The 20,153-nt window shown below is 33.4% G+C and overlaps 2 protein-coding genes and 1 non-coding gene across 5 annotated transcripts in view; all 3 read left to right on the top strand.

Annotated features, from left to right (window-relative positions):
- Positions 1-3,188: 3,188 nt before the first annotated feature.
- Positions 3,189-3,259, top strand: TRNAG-CCC (transfer RNA glycine (anticodon CCC)). The gene has a single exon. It is a non-coding gene; the product is annotated as a tRNA-Gly (tRNA).
- Positions 3,260-9,728: 6,469 nt separating this feature from the next.
- The window catches only part of LOC126719323 (rust resistance kinase Lr10-like), a 54,674-nt gene continuing 44,249 nt past the window's right edge, over positions 9,729-20,153 (top strand). Inside the window, exon 1 of one of the 3 annotated variants that reach the window (XM_050421894.1) lies at positions 9,729-9,984. In XM_050421894.1, coding sequence (XP_050277851.1) covers positions 9,794-9,984 — 191 coding nt within the window. In that variant the 5' untranslated portion in view covers positions 9,729-9,793. Of the gene's footprint in view, positions 10,098-20,153 lie in introns of all 3 variants that reach the window. The other 2 variants (XM_050421912.1, XM_050421906.1) reach the window with 2 other exon arrangements.
- On the top strand, positions 11,192-12,774 carry LOC126719352 (rust resistance kinase Lr10-like). Its single transcript, XM_050421922.1, has one exon. It carries the CDS (start codon positions 11,637-11,639, stop codon positions 12,684-12,686), a length of 1,050 nt encoding a protein of 349 aa, XP_050277879.1. The 5' UTR covers positions 11,192-11,636; the 3' UTR covers positions 12,687-12,774.

The following is a 20,153-nucleotide window of genomic DNA, read 5'->3' as shown; positions in this document are numbered from 1 at the left end:
GATAAAAATGTTAGACAAACTTAACAAAATAAAATGGTCATAGGCTTATAGCTACCCACATTGGCAATAAATACTCATAATGAACTATCATGTAACATTCAAAATTTGAAAACTTGTAGAATAAAATTGTAAAACTTCACGTATTATTATTATATTTTTTGTCAATAACTCGATATATTTAAGTTCTCTTTTTTATTAAGAATCTTTAATGAACCCCCTAAACAAAATTTCTGAAGCCGCCACTGAACCTTACTACAACTCTGATGTAGCAGGTTATGATAAGTGAAGAAAAAATGATAGGTCAATATGAAAGTGACAAGTAACCAGTTGCAATGTGTTATATAAAGATAATTGTGGAAAATAGTATGATCCTAGATTTACACTCATAAATAAAATGAGCTAAACTTGTAGAGATAATATATCATTTACTCATCATTTTAGTTAAAAAGAGGTATTTTTCAGTAGTTGGTGCTTAAATTCCATGCTCTATATTTTCATGACTTGAATGCCTGAAATTTATAAAGAAGACATTCAAAACCATTAGGTGCATTACAATTCACATTAATTATTGTCAGATCTTCCCCAGTGACATTTTTCAATAACAGCAAAATGAATGCCATTGAATTTAATTTTTGGTTTACAATGCTCTAATTTGTGCCAAGTAGCATTTTCATTTGTCAAGAGCTTTGTAGTTTATTGACACCTAGTGCTTTCAGTGAAAGTATTCAAAGTTCAAATTCCCCCGCACTCCATGTAACTATCAAATTATCAATCAGAAAAATAAATAAAGGCATTGTCACTAGCATCAATGCATTAAGACAACTTAATAAAAATAAAAATAAAGTAGATGGGTGATGATAGATCTATTATCATGTGTTTGTGTTGTGTATATATTTATATAATTTAATGGTAAAAATGGATGCATCATAATTACGATCTGCATATATCCCTTCCCAGAATTTCAGTACAGCATTCAAACCCTTTGAGATGTCTTAATTTATTAAAAATCACCATATATACTTTTTGATTTTCTTTGGGGGAGTTGTTGTATTAGGCCTGTGGAATAATGAGCTTAAATTTGGTTTATATAGATCCCTTAAATTTCACAGCATTTACCATGCGTCTGTAGTCTGGCATTTTCAAAGTGCTTTGTTTGCTTCCTACAGCTAATGAGCTAGAAATGGGAGATCTCAAGATTTTAGGACAATTATGGAACAACCGGTTTTAGTGTATAAAAACTGAAAACTATTATTTAAGTAGTAGTGCCAAACACTCTCTTGACTCTTTTTTTTTTCTTTCTAAAAGCGTTGGATATAACAAAAATAATTTCTTCTCTCTCACTTTCTATTTTATATTAAATTTTTTTTTTCTATTTTTTTTTTAAGGCAAAAGGGAAAGGTAACAGAGCTTACAATACGAGGATTGCAAACCTTTGATGAAGGCTGGGCCATCCAAATAGGTGTATGTTGCTGTCAATAAATTTGACTGGGACTATCTAGACTCTAAACACTCTGAGAAAATCTATCATGTATTCACCTTCTCATATGGGGGGTAAATCATACATCTACACAAACATGAGTTAAAGTCGGCTCGGGTTTGAGATTAACCCACCAATTGAATGGATAACCAAGTTATTCAAATGAATGATAGCTATTTTTTTTAGAGAGAGAAAGGACTGAATATTGAAATTTAAAATGAAAAGGAAAAAAAAAGGATGGGAAATGATTGAGTTTTGATCCAATCAATGAGTGAATGGCACCCAATTTCTAAATATGGCCAAATTGTTATGTTATTTTCAATCAAGTCGGTTTGGGCGAGTGAGAAATCACCCAAGTTGATACTCGAATCAAGAATCATTGGTTTCAAGTGTCAAAGACCGTGATCAACTGTCCCACCATTCAAAACCATCCATGAGTCTTTGGGTCAGATTGGATTAGATGGGTGAGTTGAGTTTAGTAGGTCTTTGGATTGCCCTAACCTTAGGGATGTCAAAAAATCTCAACACCACTTGACCCATCTTGCTTTGTGCGAGTTTTTCTTACTCCAAAGAGATGAAAAAATGGGGACAGGTTTTGCTTGTCCAACCTCATCTCAGCTCTGTGTGTGTGTGTGTATATATATACAAATTATTTTCATATAGAATTTAATCGCTATTACACAAATCTAATTTATAATATGTTTTTGCTGTACATATCCTATTACCATAATCCAAAACTTGCTTTCTCTCCCATTTAGCATTCTCATAACCTCATTCCTAGTGACATCTCTGTCAAAACTTGGCAAAGATCTCTTCACCTCTCTTGACACTTAATGGCTCAAATTCGTGCCATTATCGCCAAATCTGCAACCATCATTCACCCTTAATTGGTTTCATGAATTTCATTTGACCTACTTCTGTGGACTTCCAGATGGTCAAGATAACGTTTCTACTTGATCAATAATGGCTTCCGTCCTCCCGTAGCTGACATGATCATGTCGAATTAATGATAGACTAAGCCTCAAATCAACTTGACTTGACCTGGACACCCCCTAAAAATTGAAAGTAATATGTTGATTGATGTTCACAGTAGGTGATTTGTATCTTCATCAACTAAGCCACAAAGTTCCTACAGATTATGATATATTGGAGCAACACTATCTACTTAATATAAGACACCGAGAAATAGCCTTAGAGAACGATATAGGATATAGGTGCTGTGAAATTATTTTCTTCATGTTAAATAGCATTTTTTGGTATTTCAATGGAAATATTTGGATTCAAATCTCCCTCCCTACTTAAAAGTGTATAAAACATAATCCTTCCCAAATTATATTGACTAAGAAATTGACATTATCAGCTCCATTCCAAATGATTATGTTACTAGTTTTCTACACACACAATCTCTTTACTTTTTATACTACTAATTTTACTTGGATCAAATACTAATTTTACTCACATGTGCTAAGAGTCTAGTAACTCAACCGGCATCTTTTAATGTTTTCAAAGGAGATGTCAAGGGTTCAAATCCTCCCTCCTCCAATTTGAGAAATACCATAAAAAATTCACCCAATGGGAATCATTTATTGCAATAACTTGTTCTCTTGCTTTTCAAGATTCCAAACGCTCCTGGACAATAATGTTCATTAAATTTGAGAAGGCATACTTTACTATTAATTATTTATGTACAATACCAACAAGCGACTAAGAAGCGCATCTGGTGTAGTGGTATCATAGTACCCTCCCACGGTACTGACCAGGGTTCGATTCCCTGGATGCACATGCACTTTTGTTATTACTTTTTTTTTTGATCTCCAATCCCGGCAATCTCGCATACACTGTGGTATTACCTTTTTTTTTTTTTTAATCCCCAATCCCAACAATCATTGATATGGCGAATTTGCATGAAATGAAAGTAGAATAAATGACATAATAGAAATCATGATCTATCTTTTCTTAATAATATGATGAACATCTTACTAAATATCGGCCATTGCGCAAGTGGCTATGACATTTGACATTTCACAAGTGGGGTGTAAGATGTTTAAGCACTGGAGTCTTAGGGGCTGTTTGGATTCATTTTTTTTGTCACTCAATTTCCATAACTCATTACTCATCACTCATCACTCTAAAATACCATGTTTGTTTGGCACCATCACTTACTTCCCATCACTCAATATTTTTCACACTATTTGTGGGCCCCATAACTATCACCGGTGCAGCTTTTTCAATTTTTTTTTTCAGTACCCAAACTCACTCAACCCAATGAAAAAAAAAAAAAAAAAAAGAAGAAAGAACTGAACAGCCAACCCAGGAAAAGAAAAAAAAAAAGAAAAAAAGAACCGAACAGCCAACCCAGAAAAAGAAAAAAAAAAAAACGGAATAGCCAACCCAGGAAAAGAAAAAAAAAAGTCAAAAGGTGATCAAAAGTTGCGGTTATGGGTCCCTTATGTGTGTTTAATTACAATATTGTCATTGAGTTATGAGTTATGGAAACTGAAAACAGCCAAAATGTGTTTTCAATTTCCATAACTCATAACTCAAAAATACGATAACTGAGTGATGGAAACAGAGTTATCGTTTGCCAAACAATCTTTTTGCTATGGGTCCCACCATTTTTGAGTTATGAGTTATGGAAACTGAGAATTGAGTTATGGAAATTGTCAATCCAAATAGCCCCTTAACTTCCTAAAGTCCTAACCAACAACAAAAAACGCCATGACGATAATTACTTCTAACGAATTTTTGGTTAGGAAAGTAGGACTCGGGCTTAATTCAAAGCACAAAGTAATGCTCATCAATGGTGTTATGAGATCAGGGCTAGCTAACTGGCTAAAAGTATTTAGTCACAAGAATATCGAGTTGTAACAGTTTGTATTTGCAATGAATCAAGCAATGATATACACTTTCAACAGTTTGTTTTAAAAGTACTTATCAATTGTAGAAAATTATATATCTCATCCAAAAACTTGGGGAAAACATATTCGGTTCTAAGCCAGATACTAACACTAACTGAATCTAGAACATGTCTAAATGAAACCTAGTCAAACATGAACATTAATGAGTTATTCTACCAGCTATTTATTGTCTGATTAACTAACTAACCAACTCCTTCAAACTTCTTGCCACTTGGGCTTGATTTAGAAAATCTGCAGACTAACTAAATATCGGCCAGCTTGTGACACAGAGAGCCTCCTATAATCCTGTTAGCCACAAAAATCATAAAGTACTAGCAATTATGCCATAGATCTCCTACAACTTTGTTAGTTCAAAATGATCTTAAATTATGCTTATATTCAAAGCGATTCGTTTGGATTCAGGAGGCATAAGAATGGCCAAATAGGATTAACAAAGCATAAAACATTGTTGTGCACTTAATAGGCAAGAAGTTAAGCGGTACAGATCTAAGGAAACTAACTAATTTTAGCCTGAAAATCCATTGCAGACATTCCCCAATACAAAATAGAAAAACAAAAAAGAAAGAAAGAAGAAAATTAATCTGGTTATTCCTTCTTCACATGCAAAATCGATGGCTATTTGAAACATAAATGATTCCAAAACAAATCCAAGAATTATCCACTAGTACTAAACTTTGAGTCATACCTCACAAATATGAGGCATAAAAAAGGACAAAATTTTGCTCCAAGCCTCCAACCAATTACATGCCAATCTATAAACCATTCATGTGTATTATTTAAACAAGTCACATAACCCATAAAACAGACCATGTAGTGTGTTGGAGGAATTTTTCTCAAAACCAGTTTGGAGATTAACTTTCCTTAAAAAATAGGTAGACCTTCTAATTACATACTACATATGCATTGGATGATCATGAACTTTTCTAAATCATCTGGAATATTATGTACAGATATGCTAGATGTTGTCAATTTTGAATGGCAAGACAAAAGTTCTGATTGTAGAATCCAATTTAATGGTCTACAACCTACAAGGTGCCTGATTTTAGGGCCCAAAACTGAGTCATATTTTAGATATATTTGTCCAAAGAAATAGAGAATGGAATGTATCTAAGAAAAATAAAGGCCATATTAATTTGAAGTATTAATTTAAATTATGGTATCAATTCACATCCAATGTCATAATTATGGATATTCACATATTGGGTTTCAGCTGTATCAAGCACACATTTTGACATTCTCTGAACAAGTAAAGAGCAATATCTTTGTTCCTATATCATAAGTATGTTTAGTTAGCTCAAGGTTTAAGAAAAGGCTTGGACATAATTTATTTAGCTAAGATTTTGAGAAAAGGCTTGGGTATAATATTCGCAACTTATTTTTTTCCTCCTTAAATACCCAAATTATTAAATCAACAGAAAAAGAACAAAGCATTTCTACCCAAGGAATGAAACTTTAAGATCATATCCAACAAGTAATAGCAACTAATCAAGAAAACTATTTCCAATTTTCAACAAATAGACAGTTTCAGCCACCATTCACAAAAGATAGAGAAGATAATGGGGAAATTGAGATACTATCCAACCATGACTAAAGTCATACATTTGTGGTAACCGCATCCCTGTTATTGACTTATTGCAATTCAACCTCAATCTCATCTCTATGGTGGAAATGAAGCAGAGCGGGTAAGCCTTGGATTGGCTATCCTCTTCAAGAGAGATCATAACAAGATTGGAAGGGTTCTCAATCATCATTTTAGCAATCAGGTAGCCAGAAATGCTCCATGTCTAGTACTTCCTGGCTTGCTTTCCAAAGTAACGCCCAGTCTTACCATCATAATACTCCGGCCAGCCATCCTTGGAAAGTCGTTGCTCTACCAGTTCAATTGCCCACTTTGCGATTTGAGGCCTTCCAGTCTTGATGCATGCTGCTCTAAGTAGCCACACCAGAACTACAAAAACACCCTCGAGAGGAGTAAATTATGCGTACCTTAATTTGTGAAGGTATTGGGGCTTTTATAGTAGTAGAAGGTTGGCCTCTCTTCCTTGGCATAGAAGTCTTTTCCTTATATGAATCCTTTTGAATAGTCCCAAACGTGATAGACAAGACATTTCCTTGTAGAGAAGATCTTTATTTATGCGTGTATCTTCCGGAATCCTCTTCACGCTAGGATTCCATCTACCTAGGGATTCTATAGTGATTAAATGTGTGTCGCAAGTATTTTCCATCTGGGGTTTCTGCTATATCTATCCATAACAGGCCTTTGCACAAGTTGGGCTTGCCTTCTATCGGCCCATAGACATGGATCTATCAGACCCATTTAAAGGAGGTCCGTCAAGCTATATTTTTACCCTTATCAATATTGATAATTATGGTTTCAATTAAACTTCAGTAATTAAATTGGGTTTGATTTTATTAGGGTTTTATTTTCTTCAGATTTTTTAGATTTGCCGTGCTTTTGTAGTTGCCATAGGTGAATAACGTAAAAGTAGATCCAATTGTTGTGCAAATTGATAGGCTTGATTTGGTTCTACAGGAGAACTCTGATTTGGATGCATATGAGACTCTAGTCAGGTATTGATTATATTGTTAGTAATCTTAATTTAGGTTTCACACAAAAACACTTTCTATATGTATTAGTACAATATATCATGGTTACATTTTTTTTATATATACAGAGCTTGTCTGTAATTATACATGGCGTTGTTATATATTCAAGCATCCCACACTTTGGGATTTGTTGTGGACAAGTTATTCTATGAATATCAATTTGCTTCCACTTTGCATACATAATGTTTTGATTAAAAAGTATTAAAGATTTTTCTTTATTTGTAAATTTTAATCAAGGAAAATTAACAATCTGGAGGCTCTATATGGTATATGCCGGATTTTCCTAAAATCTATGTCAAGAAATGTGTTGTTGCTTTAGATTGAGAAGGAAGATGCGGGATTTTCTCCCTTGACTTTTATTTTAGTGAAATCTTTTTTTCCCTTCATTGTTTTGTGTTGTATTTAAACCGTATTTTTCTCTTGAAAAGTTGGGACTTCAATACATCTCATTTCTTTTATTTCAAAGGCTTCATCGAAATCTTGGTAAGAAAGAAAAAAGAAGAGGCTAAATAGAAATCTATCAAAGTGTTTGGAGGTGGTAAGCAATATGTGAAAGGCTACGGAAAAGAATAGAAGTTTTGTAGCAGAATAGTTTCATAAGCACTCCGTGGTAATGCTGGTAAGTGATATAAAAGTTCAACATGTACTAAACTTTTCTTTTCTTTATCCCTATGTCTCTCTCACTGGGACCTACGTAGACTCAAAACCTAGAAGACCAGAACCCTTTTCCTCCTCAACCCCATGCCCAACTCAACCTCTCGCTCGCCCGAATGGAAAATTATACTGATGCAACATGTTATTGATTAGTGAATGATATGATTTGATAAAATGGTATTACTTAATGTTATTACTTTTAACATATATTCAACATTCTACTTAATCTTCTCATATAGTAACTTACAACAACATCCGCGCATCACGTGGGGTCCTTGACTATTTAATATTTAATTTGAGCTACTATTTGGTGACATTCCTATGGTTGACAAACAAAGAATTTGATCAACTTTTCTTACGCATGGTATGACCATACGAAGCTATTTGATTTATCATGCTGGGACGACAAGTTGTGTTTTCATTGATGTTCCAGTGACAAAGCAATAAAGATAAGGGAATAGGGATGACACTACTTGCAAAAATCATTTTTAAGTTTGTATGGAAGAGAACCCCACAGCTCCATGGAAGCTATTTGTGGACTAATGAGTCATGGCTTGTATTGGATATGAAGGTGCATGCATGGCATTCACACCAAACTTGTCCATATTGTCAGCACTTACTTTCCAATAAGGTCTTTTAAGTTTTACCTGTTGAACGATTTCTTGTTTTATTTTTATTGGTTAAAGAATAAAGGATATGGAAGAATTGATAAAATTGTCAATTTTAAAATTAAAAAATTGAAACCTTTTTCAAGAGTAAGAACATGGATAGTGGATACTTATCTTTTAAAAAGGGAATCAACATTTCTTAAAAGATGGATTGAGTGGGGAATTTAAATACGCACAAGTATCTATTTACTTGTGTGGTTTACAAACAAAGGTAAAAATATTAAAAAATATTTCAATATTTTCAAGAATTCAAAAAGGTTATTCTATACCAAACTTCAAAAATATTTAAAATACAACTTTTTTAACCTTGAACTCATCTCATGAAAAGACTAAACCCACTAAACCAGTATAATAGGTGCTAAGATGTTATTGATCTATGCGCTAAGAGCAATAACATTTGATGTGTTAAATAAACACAAAAAAAACCATCTATATTAAGGGTCCGTTTGGATTGAGCTTATTGTTGTTGAAACTGAAAACACTGTAGCAAAATAATTTTTGAATGTGTGAATAGTATCGTGGGACCCATTTTTAATGAAAAAGTTGTTGAAAAGTGAAATTTATGGGTACATGAACAGTGTACGAATGCACTCTTCACGGAAGACTGAGTCAAATGTTGCGGCTGAATAAAATAAAATAAAATAAAAAGGCAAAACTTGAAAGGTAAACGCACGGCAACTTTCTGTGCTCTCCAAATGGGCACTAAGAGGCCGTTTGGATTCAGCGTTTTCCGCTGAATCCAAGCTGCGTTTTCTGAAATTTTTTTTTTTTTTTTTTTTTAACTTTAGCCGCATATTTTGACTAAATCAACTGTGAACAGTGCATTCGTGCACTGTTCACGAACCCACAAATTTCACTTTTCAGAAACTTTTTCATTAAAAATGGGTCCCACGATACTATTCACATATTTAAAAATTATTTTGCTACAGTGTTTTCAGTTTCAGTTTTCAGTTTCAACAAAAATAAGTTCAATCCAAACAGACCTAAATGTACCAAATGCCAAAAAAATAGCATTGTTCTACCATGCCCTTCTACCCCGTGGCAGTGTGCTTAACAACATACTACTTTCTTACTTAGTTTTTTATTATATTTTCTTTCTTCTCTTTCCACGGTAGTTTTTATTATATTTTCTTTCTTCTCTTTCCACGTTAGTTCTTTTTCCCTAGACTTTCTCTCTCCTCTACTTCTGTCTTTCTCTCTTTCCTCTACTTGGTGGCGAGTGATTTGTTTGTTATTTTTAATATGTTATAGTGATAAAATAAAAAAATAAGATGTAAGATGTATTATTAAATATTACTTAAAAAATAAATAAAGGTTTAATCTAAGTAAACAAAATAAAGGTTTCATCTTTTTGACTTCTCAGTGGAAACTACTTGTTACTTTCTTGTAGAAGACTCAGATACTTTTCTAGACCACAAAAATAAATTCGTATTATCTTCATCCACAGCTGTGGAAGTTTTCCAGTATCAATGGCGAGAGGATTGACGTTCACTGCAGGAGTACTCGCGGCCCTTATTGCTGTTGTACTAGTACAAGAAACTTGCAGTGATACTGCTGAGGTTAATGATCATCACTGTCCCCCTTCTTCCTGTGGCAATATCCACAACATAAGCTATCCGTTTCGATTGAAGAGCGATCCAGACATCTGCGGGGACTCAAGGTATGAGCTGTCGTGTGAGAACAATCGATCTACTGTGTTATACTTATTTGCTCGAAAATACCATGTACAGGAAATCAATTACAATATCTACACAATCCGGGTCGTGGACTCAGGTATATGGAAGGATAATCACTTCTCCTTCCCAAGTTATTCTTTAAATCGCTATAATTTCAGTCAATATCGCCTTGCATATACCACGTATCTGCCGAAGAGGACAGAGGATCAGGATACCAAACTATCAAGGAGTGTGGTTTTGATGAGCTGTGAAAAACCAGTGAATTCTCTATTCTATTTGGACGCTTCTACTTGCAATATTGACAGTGGAGAGGATTTCAAGAAGAGGTATAGATACGTTAAAGTTGGTAGAACGAATGCAAGAGATGTGGAGGACTCGTGCAAAGTAGAGCAGATGTTCCTGACATCATGGCCAGGAAATGTTGACCCAGTTAATACTTCCTGTACAGACGTCCACAATGAATTGTTATATGGTTTTGAGCTCTCATGGCAACCAGTTATTTGTGAAAGTCATTGTGGAATTTATAATTATTGCTACCTTGATGACGCGAACCTTGTTCACTGCGGAGGTAAATTTTCATGGCACAAAAGTATTTGTAAATTATGTGAGAAATTTAGGTCATAGTACACTTGCCATTCTCTAATTAAATAGTATACTACCTTAAATATATTGTTGATTTTTAATTTCCTTTTGTACGTTTCTTTCTTTCCGACATGCTAGGTATATTTATTGTAGTTTAACATTATAATGACTTGATTTTTAATTTTGAGGTTCCAAACGTTGATGTTATTCTTTTCTTTGTCAAAACAGAAATATTCTTTCGCATGAGCGTGATCCTGTGGATTTTCGAAGGTGAGGTTTCTATTTGTCTAAGCAGACAGATAATCTAGAAATGAGTTGTTGTGCCTAGTAATGACATGCATGTAGAGCAATAACCATGTACTTAACTGCCTACTTGGACAACTGGTTGATCTCATACTTTTTAATAAGAATAAAAAAAAGGAAAAGTTGTTAATGACTTAATGCTGATTTACTATGCCCTGGACTTTTCAAGTTATTTATGTCACTTATTTCATTGTTTAATTTTTGTTAGAATGAAAAAAAATAATTCGTCTTTCTTGTATATCTTGCAGTTTTGGCACTATTAGGGGCTATCATAGGTATGAACTTGTGTCTCTGTCTTTTGATCTATTTTATTTTAATTCTTTTTATCAGATCATTCATTAATGGTCCGTTTGGATTGAAGAAGAGTGAGGGGATTAGAGTAAAGTTGACCCAAAATTAGTCTATTTTTAACCAACTTTACTCTACTCTCCTTCATTCCCCCTCCTTCCCCCCTTAAACCAAACAGGCCATAAGACTTTGAGATTGAAATGAAAGTGACATTTACATGAAATATACAACACAAATTGTGCTTGATTATTATGATTCATGAATGCGGTTAGTTAACTATAATTTCAACCAAAAACTAGAAGTTAATGATGAGATCAGCATTTAACTATGGGAACTAATTTGTTTTCTTATAATTATTTTGTGATGTTTTGGCACAGGGCTACATTTTGTAGCAAAATTTTTGTTGGGGAGTCCATGCGTCATTGCATTTTTTATATATAAGTGGCGTAGAAGGCATTTATCAATGTATGACGCAGTTGAAAATTTTTTGCAAAGCCAAAATAACCTCATGCCAATTAGGTACTCTTACTCGCAAATTAGAAAGATGACTAAATGTTTCAAGGACAAATTGGGTGAAGGAGGTTATGGCTGTGTATATAAAGGAAAGCTTCAAAGTGGCCATTTGGTAGCTATAAAGATGTTGGGTAATAAGTCCAAAGCAAACGGTCAAGAGTTTATCAATGAAGTTGCCACAATTGGAAGGATTCACCACGAGAATGTGGTGCAACTTATTGGCTACTGTGTTGAGGGACTAAAGCGTGCCCTTATATACGAATTCATGCCAAATAGTTCTCTTGACAAATACATTTTTTCTCAAGAAGGAAATATTCCCTTGAGTATTGAGAAAACATACAATATTTCTCTTGGAGTTGCTCGTGGAATTGAATATTTGCATCAAGGATGTGACATGCAAATTTTGCATTTTGATATCAAGCCCCATAACATTCTTCTTGATGAGAATTTCACCCCAAAAGTGTCAGATTTTGGACTTGCAAAACTTTATCCAATAGATGATAGCATAGTGTCTTTGACTGCTGCAAGGGGAACACTAGGATATATAGCTCCAGAGTTGTTCTATAAAAACATTGGAGGGGTCTCCTATAAAGCTGATGTTTATAGTTTTGGCATGTTATTGCTGGAAACGGTAAGTCGAAGAAAGAACTTGAATGCATTTGCAGAAAATTCAAGCCAAATTTACTTCCCAACTTGGGTCTATGGCCAATTTAACGAAGGAAATGACATAGAAATGGAAGATGCCACGGAGGAGGAAAAGAAAATTGCTAAGAAGATGATCATAGTCGCATTATGGTGTATACAAATGAAGCCTAGTGATCGTCCTTCAATGAACAAAGTTGTAGAAATGCTTGAAGGAGAAGTTGAATGCTTACAAATGCCTTCCAAGCCTTTCCTACTGTCATCACCGAAGAGGCCAATAGGGGATGTCGGAGACAACTTAAATTCAACTAGCTCATCAATCCAATCAGGTGAATCAAGTCAATTAACTCAAAACTAGTTGATATTTCAATCTGTTGATTTCCATGGGAAAGCTAACATTTCCACTAAATGAGAGCAATTAGTGATTTACAAAGATACTTCATATTTATGTAAATAAAAATAATTGTTCTCTTGATTTATGATAGCTCTCTTTAAGTCTTAATGTACGTTGTTGCTGCTGTTATTTTTATTTTTATTTTTTAACTTATAAATTATGTCTGCTCATACTTTAAATTAACAAATTAAGGTTCAACTTGATAAAGTATAGAGCTGTACTACAATCTTCACTAGCCATAGGCATATTAAACTGCACCAATCTTCGGCACTGAGAGATAATTGTTACTGTTTCATTAGGCCCAAGCCTACCTTCAGGGCCACTATAATCGAACTATCATTGTGCACTGTTATATGTCTCTCTAGCCTCACTATACATACTCCTTTAAAAAGTATTATTCAATTCAATATATAAAGAATTACATGCATTCTCAATTTTTATCAATAATCTTGGTCAAAATTAAGTTATCAATAATAAGTCAATGGAACAAATGTTTTTTGAAAGCTTTGGAATTACAGAATAACTAATGTAAATAAAGGTATGCAAACACGTGATAGCTCCACTGTATTTAGAGAATATAACACCAACTTGATACATGGTGACAAAAATTTACCCACAAAATTATATATATTATTAGAGATATTCGAGAAAAATAGTCAAGCCTTAAGCCTAATCATATTTGGTATGCAATTAGGGTATTATATTTGTACTACAATTTTGTTAACCATAGATAATGGATGATTAGTAGTCTAGCGTTTAGACTTTTATAAAAATCCATATTATATGACTAGGGTATATAGTAAAAATATAGCCCTCAAGAATTTTTCTCCTTGGTTGTAGGTCATTATGCTGAACCACATAATTCTAGTATTCCTCTTTTATACTTTCACATTTATTTTCTATCTCCTACAATTTATTTAACATATATATCAAAGATATGAACTTCGTTCCGTTCTACCCAGAATGATTGGAAAATTTTGTACCTAAATTGAATGAATAGCCAAATCCTTCATCTTAGCTAGTCGCCACCATGTTGCTGATAGCCTGAACAAACCCAGCCCACCAAAGAGGTCGCCCCCTTCTATGTATGATACTTAATACAGCCATGTAATGCAAACCTAACCATTTAAAAGTCAATATTTAATACAATTTTAAAATAAGAAAAATATTATAAATAAATAAATAAATAAAAACTAATATATTGAAGATTCATGACATATTGATGATCATACAAATGTTGGCAACTAGAAATCTCAGGAAAAAAAAAATACACACTAAATAAACTGCATTGTCTTTTCTTTCTACATTTAATTTGCAATTGTTGGTCTTAATTTCTAATCTCAAGATTTCTTTTGTTTGACCTTCAAATTTTGGGACATCACCGTTGATCTGACTTTATGAAATATCAAATACCCCATAAGCCACTTTCCTGTCATGCACATGCGATCACATAAACTCAAACAATCACTACTGGACTAACCTTAAAGAAGCTTCATTATATTTCAATTTGGGTTTTATTTTAGTATCCTTCTATATATCTTCATGATTTAGGCCATGAATTCGCAAGTTCTTTTGTTTCTTTAATGAATGTCCAAAGGACTCTCTTACCAATAATTTGCAATTTTCCATCACTGATCGATGAGCTTGGCGGTTTTCACTACAGGTAAGGCTGGGTCATTCGGCCTCTCCAATAATATTGAAATATGTAATTCCATCTTTGATATTATACTGCTTGTGGTCTTTGGATACTTAGAATTATACGGCTTGTGGTCTTTCTCATTTCTTCGTAAATGTTAATTAGTGTAATTAGTTCATGAATGGTGTATCTGGTTTGTGGAGGAGATAGTTATTTTGTGCCTTTGTTAGTTTAGTATATAGGAACATCATGTTAAATGTCAGTTTGGGATCTACTTATTGGCTGAAATTGAAAACTTCTTACTGAAAATATTGTAAATAAAGATAAAAATTAACTAAAATAATACAGTAAGACCTATGAATAGTACCAAAAAGTACAATAGAACCCATAAATGGCAACAAAAATAAGCTAAATAGTAAAAATAAGTTGGCAAAAATAATCCATGCTAAACGCACACTAACCCTCATGCTCTGTCACTGTGTATAAAAGGCAGAGGTATGTTGTAACATAATTAATCAATTCAATGAAGGAAAGTTATGTTTTTATATTTACCGTTCATAGTCACTTTACATTGTAGACTAAATAATGATGCAACAAAATGACATAAATCCACAAAATACTTTTACCATAGAGAAGGCAGCAAAGTGAGACCAAGAGAGGAAGAAAAGGTCCAAAAGGATTGCCACTAGAAATAAACTCTTTTTCCCCATATACACGAAGAAATCAATCACCCAGAAGTCAAAACAATAAACCTGTAATTCAAATTTCCAAATTTCAGGTATTAAATTTCAAGCTCAATAAAAGACAAGCTTAGAACATACACAAAATGTGAGCAACATGAATGCGAACTTGCTAAGGAGTAAGGCCAACGCTATAGCGCCAAAACCATTTAGCACAACAGTGATTAAATATCCGGAATATTTCCAAAATGTCCCATGTTATGTTTAAGATACAAAAAACTGTTCACAGTTTTACAAACGTGAAAGGAAATAGCCTCCACTGTTTTGTGAAGAAAGCTATTTTCTAAACTGTATGCCAGCTACACATGCCAGCCAATATAGAAAATTAGACTTAGGCGCCATATGAATGTTGCAGATCATCATCATTCTTATAGTAGGATTTTGTGTCTCATTTATTTGTGTGTGTGTGTGTTTTTTTTTTTTTTTTTTGGATAGGTAAGTTACACCTTGTGGGTCTTGAAACAATGACCTCGCCTCCACCAAGCATTTGCAAGAGGAGGAAGTGCTAGTTGAGATAGAGCTCATTGGCTTGTGTTTCATTATTTGTTACATTTCAAAAGATAGACTCTATTCCTCATCCAAACAGTTTGAGCTAAAGTTGAGGGCATACCTTTAACTTTCTTGTTTATCCAGATCTCCAGCACCAACTCCACCCACAATACAAGCCCCATAGAAGGAAATGGCAGATGTTAGGGATTTTCTAGGAAGGAAATAGCAGTCTGGAATCTGCCTAATCTTTTTTGGGAGCCGCTTCTTTATGACAGGTTTAGCACTGGGGTCCTTCTGCATGTCACCACCAACAGCTTTCCAGTCAACCCCTTTGAATGGGTCTTTTGTCTCCTTAGTTCTCATAACTATACCTAGTTTCCTTTACCACTTTCAGTCTGCAAAACCAAAGCCATAGTGTATATTAAGTCAAGAAACTGTGGCAAGTCAGAAAATCAATAGAAAGAGAGCCCGATATTACAACAGCAACAACAAACTCTAAGTCAACACATAAATGGGCAGGTGCTAGGCAACATACATGCTAATAACAGCTATATTATAAGCCAATATCTGCATAAAATGAGGAATTTATAATCCAATTTACAGTTTTCTTAATTCACACAAAACTAGATTGGACCCAACACTGAAAAAGGTTAAGTTAGTGAGGGAATTATAAAAGGAAACCTTAAGAGAAAATCACAGAATAGCTCCGTAATCAAGAATGCAATGCATACCTTCTTCACTAGATTGTGTAGTGTAATAATAGAGTTTTGTATGTGGGTTGTTAGTAAGCAATTCCCCCACAAACTATTAAGTAAAAGAAGAAGTACCTAACAATGCATCATCCCTCTGCCATCTAATTAACAATTATCATATTCTAATAAGTCTGTGCTTAATGATTCAAGCCATCTAAACTAACATTAATTCATAAAAGATACTACAATTAAAAAAATGAAAATACAAAAGTTCATAAAATCTCATACATAATTAAACAAACCAAAAACTTATAAAAACTCACATAATTAAACAAACCAAAAAAAAAAAATCATAAAATCTAATAAAATTGGGCTTCTTTTCATTTTTTTATTAAAAAAATAACAAATTAACAATTCATCTGGAATACATATCAGAATTTCACCAAAATGACTATTACCGGCTAGAACTTTGGCCAAGACAGAATAACACATGAGTACACCAGTTTTTATAGTATCGAAATGAAACAAAATTCAAAACATCTAATGGTAAGACCTCATATGATAAAAAAAGATGATACATATATAGAATGTGTTAAATAATTATTACACTACACATACCACCCACAATGCTACAAGAACACCAAAAATTGTCGGTTGCCATAAAAATAATTTTTCTCATAAAATATTTTTAAAATATTTCATAAATCAATATTCTTAAAGTATTCGTTAATATTTTCCATAAAAAATTTATAAAATATATAAATTTAGTTTTTTTTTCTTTAAGTATTAAAATGATATAAAAAAAAATCCATAAAAGGTATTTTAGCCTAGAATGCATGTTCCACCCAAAATGCTAGAATTCCATCGAAATGACCATTACATTTTTTTTATTTTTATGTAAGACATAACACTTTTAGTACATGGGGATATATACTTGTACAAAACAAAATTTGAAAGGACAGGCCGTAAGATCATATATGAAAAAAAAAAAAAATATATATATATATATATATATATATAATCCATTATTAGATAATTATTGGTGATTAAAGTGTTAAACTCATCCTACATAGACTTACTTGGACACACAACAGGACACATACAACCCTTTAGAGTATCCACAATATTTGTGGAGCCATAATTTTAGCTATTTGGCTCTACCAAAAACTACTTTATCTATTCTACCTTCTCACTTTACAAAAGATTCAGCATCAGTAGTTTTAGTTTAGCTTTCAACACAATAAAATAACATAAAAAACATAATAAAATATTGTATCTACTACAATAAACAATTCATTTATTTATTATTTTTTCCTCTATTCTTCACTATCTTTAAGCACGTATGGCACCACCACCGCCAGTGTGAAACACTTATGGGAAGAAGAACCATAAAAATAGTAACATCAGCCACAACACAAACACAAACCCAACAACCCCAAACCCAGCAACCATCAATCTTGTCAAATGAACAAAGATAGATGGAATATCTTTTGAACACAACTTGAACAAAAATACATGCGTCAAGAACAAAACTTGAACGTATCCTTTAAACAACATCAGCCACTCAATTGATCCACAACTTCAGATTGAACTCTTGTCTATTTCTCACCCCAAACTACAAGTCAGACATTGCCTATAATAGTCTCCAAGACTTTGAATAATCCACTCGGGCCTAATTCAAAGCACAAAGTAATGCACTTCAATGGTGTTATGAGATCAGGGCTAGCTAACCGGCTAAAATATTTAGTCACAGGAATAGTTGTAACAGTTTGTATTTGCAATGCATCAAGCAATGATATACACTTCTAACAGTTTGTTTTAAAAGTACTTATCAATTGTAGAAAATAATATTTCATCCAAAAACTTGGGGAAAACATATTCGGTTCTAGGCCAGATACTAGCACTAACTGAATCTAGAAAATGTCTAAATGAAACCTAGTCAAACATGAACAATAATGAGTTATTCTACCAGCTATTTATTGCTTGATTAAAAAACTAACCAACTCCTTCAAACTTCTTGGGCTTGATTTAGAAAATCTGCAGACTAACTAAATATTGGCCATCATGTGACACCAAGTTAATGTCAATTGTCAACAACAAAGAGCCTCCTGTTAGCCACAAAAATCATAAAAGTACTAGCAATTATGCCATAGATCTCCCACAACTCTGTTAGTTCAAAATGATCTTAAATTATGCTTATATTCAAAGCGATTCGTTTGGCTTTAGGAGGCATAAGAAATGGCCTAATAGGATTAACAGAGCATAAAACATTGTTGTGCACTTAATAGGCAAGAAGTTAAGCTCTACAGAGCTAAGGAAACTAACTAATTTTAGCCTGAAAATCCATTGCAGACATTCCTTAATCCAAAACAGAAAACCAAAAAAGAAAGAAAGAAGAAAATTAATTTGGTCATTCCTTCTTCACATTCAAAATCTATGGCCATCGATCTGAAACATAAATGATTCCAAAACAAATCCAAGAATTATCCACAGGTACTCAACTTTGGGTCATACCTCACAAATATGAGGCATAAAAAAGGACAAAGTTTTGCTCCAAGCCTCCAACCAATTACATGTCAATCTATAAACCATTCATGTGTATTATTTAAACAAGTCACATAACCCATAAAACAGACCATGTAGTGTGTTGGAGGAATTTTTCTCAAAACCAGTTTGGAGATTAACTTAATTTCCTTAAAAAATAGGTAGATCTTCTAATTACATACTACATGTGCATTGGATGATCATGAATTTTTCTAAATCATGTGGAATATTATATACAGATATGTTAGATGTTGTCAATTCTGAATAGCAAGACAAAAGTTCTGATTGCAGAATCCAGTTTAATGGTCTACAACCTGCAAGGTGCCTGATTTTAGGGCCCAAAACTGAGTCATATTTTAGATATATTTGTCCAAAGAAATAGAGAATGGAATGTATCTAAGAAAAATAAAGGCCATATTAATTTGAAGTATTAATTTAAATTATGGTATCAATTCACATCCAATGTCATAATCAAGGATATTCACATATTGGGTTTCAGCTGTATCAAGCATTTTGACATTCTCTGAACAAGTAAAGAGCAATATCTCTGTTCCTATATCATAAGTATGTTTAGTTAGCTTAAGTTTTAAGAAAAGGCTTGGACATAATTTATTTAGCTAAGATTTTGAGAAAAGGCTTGGGTATAATATTCGCAACTTATTTTTTTCCTCCTTAAATACCCAAATTATTAAATCAACAGAAAAAGAACAAAGCATTTCTACCCAAGGAATGAAACTTTAAGATCATATCCAACAAGTAATAGCAACTAATCAAGAAAACTATTTCCAATTTTCAACAAATAGACAGTTTCAGCCACCATTCACAAAAGATAGAGAAGATAATGGGGAAACTGAGATACTATCCGACCATGACTAAAGTCATACATTTGTGATAACCGCATCCCTGTTATTGACTTATTGCAATTCAACCTCAATCTCATCTCTATGGTGGAAATGAAGCAGAGCGGGTAAGCCTTGGATTGGCTATCCTCTTCAAGAGAGATCATAACAAGATTGGAAGGGTTCTCAATCATCATTTTAGCAATCAGGTAGCCAGAAATGCTCCATGTCTGGTACTTCCTGGCTTGCTTTCCAAAGTAACGCCCAGTCTTTCCATCATAATACTCCGGCCAGCCATCCTTGGAAAGCCGTTGCTCTACCAGTTCAATTGCCCACTTTGCGATTTGAGGCCTTCCAGTCTTGATGCATGCTGCTCTAAGTAGCCACACCAGAACTACAAAAACATCCCCGACCACCAAATCAGCACAATACTTGTTACACAATATGAATAGAACTACAAAAATATAATACATATTGTGGTCAATTATTTC

Source organism: Quercus robur, chromosome 1 (genome assembly GCF_932294415.1).
Source record: "Quercus robur chromosome 1, dhQueRobu3.1, whole genome shotgun sequence".
Lineage (NCBI taxonomy): Eukaryota > Viridiplantae > Streptophyta > Magnoliopsida > Fagales > Fagaceae > Quercus > Quercus robur.
This window is presented reverse-complemented; position numbering and strand designations above follow the sequence as displayed.